The sequence below is a fragment of the Oryx dammah genome, unplaced genomic scaffold (assembly GCF_014754425.2).
Source record: "Oryx dammah isolate SB20612 unplaced genomic scaffold, SCBI_Odam_1.1 HiC_scaffold_2, whole genome shotgun sequence".
NCBI classification, from domain to species: Eukaryota; Metazoa; Chordata; class Mammalia; order Artiodactyla; family Bovidae; genus Oryx; species Oryx dammah.
Window position 1 is genome coordinate 49,620,966 of NW_024070186.1, and position 10,678 is coordinate 49,631,643.

A 10,678-nucleotide genomic window follows, 5' to 3' on the forward strand; every position below is an offset into this window, starting at 1 on the left:
GGGCAAGGGGATTCATTAAACAAGTCTCTTTGCTTTTGAATCACTTTGAAAATGTCCATAATAAAAAATTTTCAACTTCATATAGAAAAGACATTCCCATGTGCTATGCCAATATAGAAGGCTGCCCTAAGAACTAACTAGAAAAAAAGAATATGCGCAGTGGCAACTTAATACCTTCAACCTTCAGTATTTGGGAAGGTGGGGCAACCACACCAGGCAGCATGAGGGATCTTATTTCCCCAATGAGGGATCAAACTCACAGCCACAGCAGTGCAAGCAAGGAGTCTTAACCTCTTAACCCAATACCTTCAGTATTTTAAAACCAAAAGAAAAGATTTACATTTTAATTAGGAAACTATAGATTCATAGGATTTTTTTTGAAGTTCTACTACATTTTAATTTTCATGGAGAATAAATTACTAGGAGTATTTTTCTTTGAAGGATTTAAAAGGCTTTCTGATCTCTTACCATCGAAATATCTTCCTTAGACTTTTAAATAATAACATTGCCAGCTAGTCCTTTTCAGGAGTAGAGGAAGTTTTAGATTTCTTTGTATGATTTTTTTTTTCTCCTTTTTAAAATTGGAAACAAATCTGAACTAAAGGCAGGTAAATGCATCATTTCAGGTCTGAATCCAGCGTTTTCAAGGAGGACCTTGCTGAGTACCCTCTTCCTTTCTTTTGTTGCTGGGCCTAGAGCTCTTGCCAAGTGAATGCTCTCCCCACGTGTCCACGTGTTCAGACCTAGAAGCTTTTGTTCTAAGTCAGTATGCGGGAAAAAAGCAAGAAGCAGCCCTGGGATTGTTTATATTTTCCAATGGCAAAAGCCAGATTAACTCAGTGCACAGATTTAAGGAAGACTAGCCATGTTTCCATCTATTTTATTCCCAGTATAAATCCTAAGGAGTCTTTCCTCAGCACCTGTTGCCTGGACACCAGGGGTTATTTCTTCAGGTCTTTCATATTTCGTTCTCCCACATCTTTAGATATTACTCTTTCTTTGAACAGCCTGTACATTGGGCTGCTCCTCCTCGTGGCCCCAGGTAACCTTTGAGCATCCTTGGGCCCCTCCCTCTCCGGTTGGGCATTAGAATGTGGTGCCCGTCACGTGCGGTGGCCCCTCCAGCTCTCAGTGTGGCTGGAGCCCCCTGAAGATGAACAGTGGAAAACTCAACATGCCCCAGACTTTTTACGTATCTTCAAAATAAAATCCCGCGTCTGCTAACAAGCTACTTCCTAATAGCTAACCACTTCTTTTCCCACTTTAATGTGAATGTAACTGGATTTCTTTTCTTCCAACACTTCTATCAGTAGGCAAACTAGTGCTCTCAAATGGGTGACTTCTGAGCTTCTGAGAAGCTAATGAGAAACCTAACAGTTCAGCAAAAATACTTTCCTAGTGTGTTTAGCTGTTTGTATATATGTGTGTGTGTGTGTGGTACACATACAATGGTCCATACGTAGTTTCATATCCTGACTTTGATGCAGCTTTATCTATTTCTGTTGTTCTTTTTCCTTTACCCCAGGCTTGAATGAAGAGCTGGTCCAGCTGCTCCTTATCCGAGATGAGCTACACACAGAGCAGGATGCCATGCTGGTGGACATCGAGGACTTGACCAGGTCAGTGGGGCCTCACCCTTCCCAAAGAAGGAAAGAAGCCTGGGATGATCGGAAGCTTAAGAATTAAGCAGGAGTGAGGTGGCGCTAGTGGTAAAGAACCTGCCTGCCAACACGGGAGATGAGGGTTTGATCCCTGGGTCAGGAAGATCCCCTGGAGAAGGAAATGGCAACCCACTCCAGTATTACTGCCTGGAAAATCCCATGGACAGAGGCTCCTGGAGGGCTACAGTCCATGGGGTTGCAAAGAGTCAGACACGACTGAGGGACTGACACACACATGGAGCTGTTGAGAATTTCTTCCTTTACTTTCACGAGTAACTCACCTAATCTCTGCTGGTGTCAGCTCTTTAGATGAAGGGAAGCAGTCCACAGATCTCAAAGAGTCGGCCATGCTTGAGTGACTGAGCATGCCTGCAAGTAGCCAGAACTGCTCCCACCCAAATGCTTTGCTTCTTCACAACCATTCTCCCCTCGTGATGGATTGTCAGTGCATTGGAATACCCCCACCTCAATCTGGTCAGCGGTTCTGGCCTAAGAACTTTATCCTGAAGGACCATCCCCTGGGGAGTTGTCCCTAAGCCCTTCCATGCTGGCATGTTTCCAGCACATGGTGGGTGCCCCCAGGTGGCACTTGCTGTTATCTGACCCAACTCCTGATGACATCTGCCATGCCCAGAAGGCAAGGACCCTGGCATCTTTCCACAGCACCAGTGCCACCAGATTGCTCTCACCATGGGGAGACTCCAAGACTTGGGTTTCTAGCTGAGCCTGGCTCCAGGCCCCCTCTCTGTAAAGAGGTAAAGAATGCCTCCTTCCCTGGGGAATAGGGAAACTAGACTAATGCTGGTCAAGATCTTGCATTTCTTTGTCATTTTCTTTGTGGAAAAGCCTCTCACAATAAATATGTGAAGTGCATGAAAAAACTGTGAGCATTCCTATGGTCTTATGACAACTTTTCTGAGTCAGTTTATAGAAAGTCTTTAAGCCACGAGGTAACAATTACTATTAATCCCAGAAATGGTATTCAGAGAGTAGAGGCTCCCAAAGAAAGAAAGAAAACTGCTTGTCACAATAACATAAGGAATTAACCACGTGATCCAGAACCATCCAAGGGAAGCTTGACAACATATGTAGTGACAATGCTCTCAGCACTCACCACAGGGACCTCTTCTCTGTGTGAGACACTGTGTAAAATATTTTCCCAAATGCAATGTTATAAAAATAGCTCAGGTAGCAAAATGAAGACTGCAGAACTATGTTTAAAGTTTGTTTTTAAAGACCTATGGGCAGCACTCTGTTTTGTATGCTTTGGATGTTACTGCCATTGCTCCTAACAAAAACAAACAAAAAACCAGAAGGTCTTCTCATACCTTCTTAGCATGTTTGCCTACAACTGAAATATGGTACCACTCAAATAGTGTTACTGCCCCCTACAGATATATTCAGGCACTGCACCAGCAATTATAAGACACCTCCCTTTTTGTTAGGCTAAGAACTTTGCATATAGGGGTTAAGATTATGGGAAATCAGGGGCTTCCCTTGTGGCCCACAGGTAAAGAAATCCACCTGCCAATTCAGGAGCCGGAGGTTCAACCCCTGGTCCAGGAGCCTTGGAGCAACTAAGCCCCTGAGCCACGTGTGTTGAGCCTCTGCTCTAGAGCCCATGAGCCGCAATTACTGCAGACCAGTGCCCTAGAGCCTGTGCTCCACAATGAGAAGCCACCGTGATGAGAAGCCCGCACAAGGCAACTAAAGAGTAACCCCTGCTCCCCACAACTAGAGAAAAGCACATGCAGTAACAAAAGGTCCAGCACAGCTAATAAATAAATAAAACTTTTTTTAAAAAAAGATTATGGAAAATCAGTAGTGAACTGTACAAGGATATGCATCTTCTGAAAAATATGTAAACTCTCATCAATTCTGTGACTTCCAATGGTAACAGAGGACAGTTTCTCTGTCCCTCAGAGCAGTGCTGGCACTCCTTGGTGCAAAGAAGACATTCAGAAGCCCCTCCCTTTCCTCAGAATGTTCAGCTGTTGCTTAGGTCTGCAGTGTACTGCGTTTATACTGCAGATGGTATGATGGTGGGAGACAGGGAGGGCAGAACCATGGGGTTTAGAGGAAGAGGAGTCACTTATTTAAAGGTGTTGGAGGAACCCTTGAAACAAGAGCAGGTGGAGATAATTTCTATGTCCGTTTCTGGCTGCAAAAATATAATTTTGCTCACGGGGGGTGGAATCTAAATATACTTCAACTTCCCCAAAGGTCGCCATGCCAAAATGTTGCTGCCAGATCCCAGAGACTGACAGCATGGCCACCAGGAAGCCCTGCTCACCTGCTCCCTTTACCTGTCCAGCTCCTACCATTCAGGTGTCAGTTCAGGTCCATGGTTCTCAATTTCAGTTGCACATTGGAATCACCTGGGGAGCTTTTAAAATATTGATGCCTGAGTCTCACTCCCAGAGGTTCTGATTTAACTATTCTGTGAGACAGGGACTTCTGTGCATTAGAAGTTTTTTAAAGCTTTCCTGATGACTCCAATACATGGCCTAATTCGAAAACCACAGGTTTAGATACTTCTTTGGAGTAGTGCTCCCTGAACCCCCAAGACTGACCTAGGACCATCTTGGTGCTTCTGGCAGCGTTGCATTCCTCCCAAGTGGGGCCTGATCATATTGTGTTATATTTGTTTGCTGTCTCTCCCAGCCTGGCTATGTTGTTGTTCAGTTGCTATGTCATGTCCAACTCTTTGCGACTCCATAGACTGCAGTACACCAGGCTTCCCTGACCTCTACTATCTTGCGGAGCTTGCTCAAACTTACGTCCTTTGACTCCATGATGCCATCCAACCATCTCATCCTCTGTTGCCCCCTTGTCCTCCTGCCTTCAATCTTTCCCAGCATCAGGGTCTTTTCCAATGAGTCAGTTCTTCACATCAGGTGGCCAAAGTATTAGATCTTCAGCTTTAGACACAATGCTTATTTTTGTTCATTTCAGAGTCCTCAGAGCCTCAGACAGGGGCTGCCAAGCACATAGTAAGTCGTCAAAAGTGATTGTTGATATAAAGGAGTTCTTGTAGGGCTTGAGTGAAATTAATTCTACTAAAGACTTTCATATAAATAGTTGATGAGAACCTTTTAGTTTTATAAACTGAAACTCTTTCCCTCCTTTGTTTAAAATTTTAATGAAATTCACCGTTGTATGGATGTCTCAAAAATAACACCCAACTTTCAATATTTTCTGAAGCTATTACCTATCTGTTCTTTCCTTGTCTCAGAAAACCTCGTGTTGTAGGTTTGCACAACACACTCACACAAAGAGATACATATTTAAAGCTGCTATAAGAACCATAATTTAATTAGCTACATGGAATCTTAGCCACTGGGTATCAAAATATTTCTTGAGCTGAATTTGTTCAAGTGAGGCCCATGAGCTACTTTATGAAAATAATCAAGATTCTTTTACACACCTAAAAAAGATGATCTGCTAAAAGGCATGGTTTTTCTTGGGGATACAGTGCTATTGTTACCTTTTTTCCTGAGTCCCTTTAGTGTTCAGTGAATATGAGAATATTTTTTGTGGGCTGCTGCATGTGGCAAGGACACTCCTGTCACTTCCCTTTTCTGAAAATATTTGTGGTTTGTCTTCCCTGTGCCATAGATGTGAAACATTCTGCATCATTAATACCAGTGAGTTACACTTGATGTCATTGACTACCCAAGTCAAGGCAGTGCACAGAAATTGCCCCCGAACCTTTGATTACAGCTGGAAAGCACAGCATTAGATAACTTTTCTCTTGCCCAATTTATAATTTCCTAAGATCATCCTTCAAAACGTTTGTTTCTTGCAGCCTTCAGACCCTACCACTCTCCCAGAAGACGTTTGATTAGTGCCTGTTTGAGTGATGTCAGCAGCTTGGCCATTCCCCTGTCTCCATCTCCACTGGCCAGCTGCTGGGTTGGCTCCCTTTGGGCTCACAGGCCATGATAGGACTTGATGAGTAAGAAAGTTTACCCCGCCCTGTCCCCACCCTCCCTGACCCAATCATGCCCTGAGGACTAATTGAGGGGAGGAAGAGTATCACATACTCTGCATCCACCAAAGCCTATCATTTGTTCTGAAGACGTTACTACCCTTTGTAAGAATGATACTGGATTACTGTATTATTAACAGGAGCCTTGTTAATACTTAAATCTGCTTCTTTGTGCATATTTAGATTAAGTAGTCATGCAGTTAACTTTCTGCCACAATAGCTTGTTCTGACTTTTTTGCTTAGCACTAATTTTCTGTCTGCTGTCTCCTTGTTTGCTGTCCATTCCTTTCTTGTCTCTTTCCATTGAAATATATGCCCCATGAGAACAAAGAGTTCATTGTCTGCTCACCACCAAATCCCCATCACCAGAAGCAGTGTGCCTGGCACAGAGAAGGCCATATTAAACATTTGCTGAATAAATTATCCTAGTTAATTTTCCCTTTTTGTTTTTAAACACAACACTTTTCTTCTCAAAGATAAATGGCATCTACACGTCTCAGGCTAATCCAGTGACTTAACTAGATAAAAGGAATCATACATAGGATATAAAAATGGAAGGGAATTCCCTGGCAGTCTAGCGGTCAGGACTCCACTCTTTCACTGCTGAGTACACAGCTTCAGTCCCTGGTTGGACAACTAAGATCCATCACCATCCATAGTTAGGGACTTCCCTGGTGATCCAGTGGTTAAAACCATGCTCCCAATGCAGGGGGCCCTGGGTTCAATTCCTGGTCAGATCCTGCATGCCAGGCAGCTTTGCCATGAAAAAAAAAATCAAAAGAAGGCACATTCATTTCAATTAAGTACTGTTTTTCTTTTTTTCTCTTTTTTTGAATTAAGTACTGTTTCTTGATTCCCATGATTTTACTATGCAGGATGTTGTAGCTGCCAGTGGAAAAGTAGTTTGGATCTTCCTCCTCAGCGTTAAGTAATTGTGTTATTCATTCCACAGACATGCCGAGAGTCAACAGAAGCACCTGGCCGAGAAAATGCCTGCAAAGTGAAAAGAAGCCATCCAACCAGAGGACAAGCTAGACTTTCTTTTGCTTCTGTGGTTGTAAAAATGCTGTTGCTAAAGGTGGCACAGAAACAAACAAATATCAGTGTTAGTCATTGATAATGTCTGAAGCTTAACGTCCAGTGATTGGCCTTTGCTTCTTAAGTTATTTTAATTTTTTTACTGTGCCACTCAATATCAGGCATTTTAATAAAATATTGTTACAAAAAAATGTATAGTACTTACACCACCACAAGTCATGGTTAATCAAAGAGGGTAGTTTTAACTTTATTTTTATTTGTTTAGAGATTATGAGTTGGAGCAGTATTTTACCATTGACTGCTGTCATTCTTCACTGTAGTTTTAAAGAAGAACTGTAAATGACGGTGCTATCCAAGTCAAAAAATACATGCCTGCCTCGTAGTGAAGTTGTAGCTCTCCGTAATATGTATATTTTAATCAGTTTTCAACATTTTGTGAATGTTGACTACCTGAAGTTCATTTTTAGATGTGCTATTAACATTCTGTTGGATTCAGAGGGTTCCTTAAAAGTTTTATGTATAAATATGTAAAATAAAGATTAAAACTTTGTTTCATAGGATATGTCTTTTTGCTCACTAGCAAGCCCTACGCTGGCTATGTATGTCTGTCTTCACTCTTCCTCAACTGAAATCCCCCACTGGGAAGCCTTTATCAGTGAAAAACAAAGGGCTCCAGAGAACAGGCAATGCAGGGAATTGCCAGGAAGACTGTGGAGTGTTGGGAGCCTGTGTGTGAGTGTGTGTGCGTGTGTGTGGTCCAAAAGAAGGCAGTATCAACATCAGAGCCAGCACGTTTGTTCCTGCTTAAAGTTATCCGTTGTAATTTCAACACCTGTGGCTCAGTGGTAAAGAACCTGCCTGCCAATGCAGGAGACGTAAGAGATCCCTGGGTCAGGAAGATCCCCTGGAGAAGGAGCTGGCAACCCACTGCAGTTCTTGCCTGGAGAATCCCATGGACAGAGGAACGTCTCGGGCTGTAGTTCATGGGGTCGCAAAGAATCAGACACTACTGAAGCACTAACACATACACATGTGTTAATAGCTGCTGGACTTGTCAGAGCCAGTGACTGCATCCGAACCGCACAAATGACGCCTGCATTTACACTTTTCCCAAGGCTAATTGGTGCCATTTTTCACATTTCGATCACTTCTTTTGGTCACGTGAAGAAAAATGCCAAGTCTAGTGCAATTACAGAGTGTTCCTCAGTAGGTAGAGAGTTTCAGTGGTTCTGACATTAAAGAATTTGCCTGCAATGCAGGAGATCCAGGTTCGATCCCTGAGTTGGGAAGATCCCCTGGAGGAGGAGATTGCTACTCGCTCCAGTATTCTTGCTTGAAGAATTTTATGGACAGAGGAGCCTGGCGGACTACAGTCCATAAGGTCACAAAGAGTCAGACACAGCTAAGTGACTAACACACTTCAAAAAATCAATGTCATCAGCGAATGTCCATGTAGGTATTAGAGAATCATAAACTAAAGCAGAGACGAGCAGTCAGCATTTCAGAACCACCCACAGACCACCTGTTTTCACTATAAGGTCCATGATCTAATCCAAAGATAGAAGGTTAATCCACTGTTGCCATTTTCCTTTTTTAAAAATATTCCGATAAATATTAAGTAATTCAGAGTTGCCAGGTTTCAGAGCCTTCTTATTTATTAAAATAGGCCATCTTACATTGAAACATCATTTCTTTATGGGCCTCAATCAGATTATTTTCATTTGGAATAAACAATCATGCAGCCCACAATTATATTTGGTTTTTGAGAGTTGACTGTTCAGTGCGGCAGGGTGCTCACCACTGGGCTGGCAGGTGGAGCCCCAAGACCTCCCTTCATCAAGGTCTCTAATGAGCCCCCAAGCCCTGCACTGGCTGTCAGCACTCCCCTGAGGTGACCCCAGCCCTGAAAATCCAGGCATAGCTGCTAGAGCTTTGCTGCTCCAGCTGGGTGAGGATATTAGTCACTAAGCCAGTGGTTCTCATCTTTAGCAGCACAGTGGAGTCACTTGGGGAACTTCAGAAACCATGGGCACCTGCATCCCACCTCCACAGACACTGATTTAATTGGTCCAGGATGTGGCGTGGGCATCAGGATTTATTCAAGTTCCCTTTGTGACACTAATGTTAAGAACCATGGCCTTGAACTTCCTTCTTTTTAGCTTTTCTTAAATCATTTCTAGTATCTATTAGTATATTCCTATTAATTTGGAACTCTGGGGGAAAGCCAACCAAGGATGAGTGCCACAAAAATGCCTGAGCCCAAGTGAGAGAGGTGCAGTGACCAAAACTTCCTACAGTGACATCTGCACCTGAAATCCTGACAAAAGACGATCTTCATTTTTTAAAAATCCTTGTCAGAATTGCCCTTTCTAATAAAAATTTAGAAGTGAGCTTTCTTTGTCTTAAGCAACGCAGTCTCTCTGGCTTGAAATACGTTCTGAAGAAATTCATGGCCTTGAAACCCTTCAGTTGTTAGAAGCCCATAACTGAAGATCCCCTTACTTGAGAAGGAAAAGGGACTTGCCTGGTGGTCCAGTGGCTTAAACTCTGAGCTCCCAATGCAGGGGGCCCAGGTTCAATCCCTGGTCAGAGAACTAGATCTCAAATGCCGCAATGTGGCACCTGGCACAGCTAAATAAACAAGTAAATTAAAAGAAGAAGATTACATCCACAGGGGCCCTTCAAAACACTTCTGGGGGCAAATCAGCTGAAAGTAGAGCAGTTTCACCCACTACCCGAAGACCCTCAAAGGAAATTGCACCGGTGTCCCATGTCACACTTCCCTACCCCTGGTAGAGACGTCACCAAGTGACTCACCTCCAAGAAGATTCTTTCAAAATTTCCAGTCCCTTTGCTTTTTCAGCAAGGACTGGGATTATTCCCAAAAGGATTCTTATCTGCTCTAGGTTACCCCTCCATGCATTAGCTAGGACCCTTACTAGTTTACCTGGCTTAGGTAGATGCTAGAATTCCCGACCTAAAAATTGGGCTGCCTCTCCTCCCAATTTTAAGAGAAAGAGGTGTAAGCGAGAATGCATGGATTCTGGGGCCAGAGGGACTGGGCACAAGGCTGACTCCACTGTCTTCCCAGTAATTAGGCCTTAAGCAAGTCACTAAAACTCTATATTATCTTAGTTTACTTCCTGCACATAGGATCTCTTGGGTTACTCTAAAGATTGAATAAAATAGTCTCCATCAAATAACTGGTACCCAGCGCGTGTGTGCGTGTGCACTCGGTCATGTCTGACTCATTGCAACCCTTTGGACTGCAGCCTGCGAGGCTCCTCTGTCCGAAGGATTCTCCAGGCAAGAATACTGGAGTGGGTTGCTATTTCCTCCTCCAGGGTATCTTCCCAACCCAGGGATTGAATCTGCACCTCCTGGGCCTCCTGCATTGGCAGGAGGATTCTTTATTACTGAGCCACCTAGGAAGCCCCTGGCACCCAGTAGATACCCAATAATTGTTGAAAGGAGAAGTAAATGATCAGAATTTGGGTTTAGGAGGCATTCTGTATTTTACCAGTTTTGAGATTTAACACATCCTTGTAGGCTTTTTTTTTTTCTTGTTTATTAATCATTCATTTATAAAACAGATGCTTAAAGAAGAAATTCACTTCAATCTTCCAGCACCCCCACCCTCCTCTAAATACTGATGTTACAACTCCAAATGTATTCTTACACACCTTTCTCAGCACTTGTACAAGTAGATCCACACATTTTGGGTTTGTTTTGATTTGTTATACAAAGGTGGGGTCACATTCAGTTCAGTGATTTGCAACCAGCTTTATCCTTGGACATCCTTCCAAATCAGTACATACAGACCTAAGCTATCTTTAAAAGCTGTATGGTAATGCCCAGTATGATGGAATATACTTTACTAGTCATTCCCTTTAATGATGGACATTAAGGATCTTTCCAGATCTCCACCACTAAAAACAGTGATGCAATAAACATGATTGTAGTTATATCTCCTGTGCTTTACGATTAC

The 10,678-nt window shown here is 43.0% G+C and overlaps 1 protein-coding gene across 7 annotated transcripts in view; it reads left to right on the forward strand.

The window, feature by feature from the left end:
• Positions 1-7,247, forward strand: part of LOC120868847 (schwannomin-interacting protein 1) — a 182,910-nt gene extending 175,663 nt beyond the window's left edge. For 3 of the 7 annotated variants that reach the window (XM_040247777.1, XM_040247755.1, XM_040247773.1), the window contains exons 7-9: positions 1,526-1,619; positions 4,617-4,654; positions 6,605-7,247. In XM_040247777.1, coding sequence (XP_040103711.1) covers positions 1,526-1,619; positions 4,617-4,654; positions 6,605-6,687 — 215 coding nt within the window. In that variant the 3' untranslated portion in view covers positions 6,688-7,247. The remainder of the gene's footprint in view (positions 1-1,525; positions 1,620-4,616; positions 4,655-6,604) is intronic. The other 4 variants (XM_040247785.1, XM_040247763.1, XM_040247792.1 and 1 more) reach the window with 2 other exon arrangements.
• Positions 7,248-10,678: the final 3,431 nt, after the last annotated feature.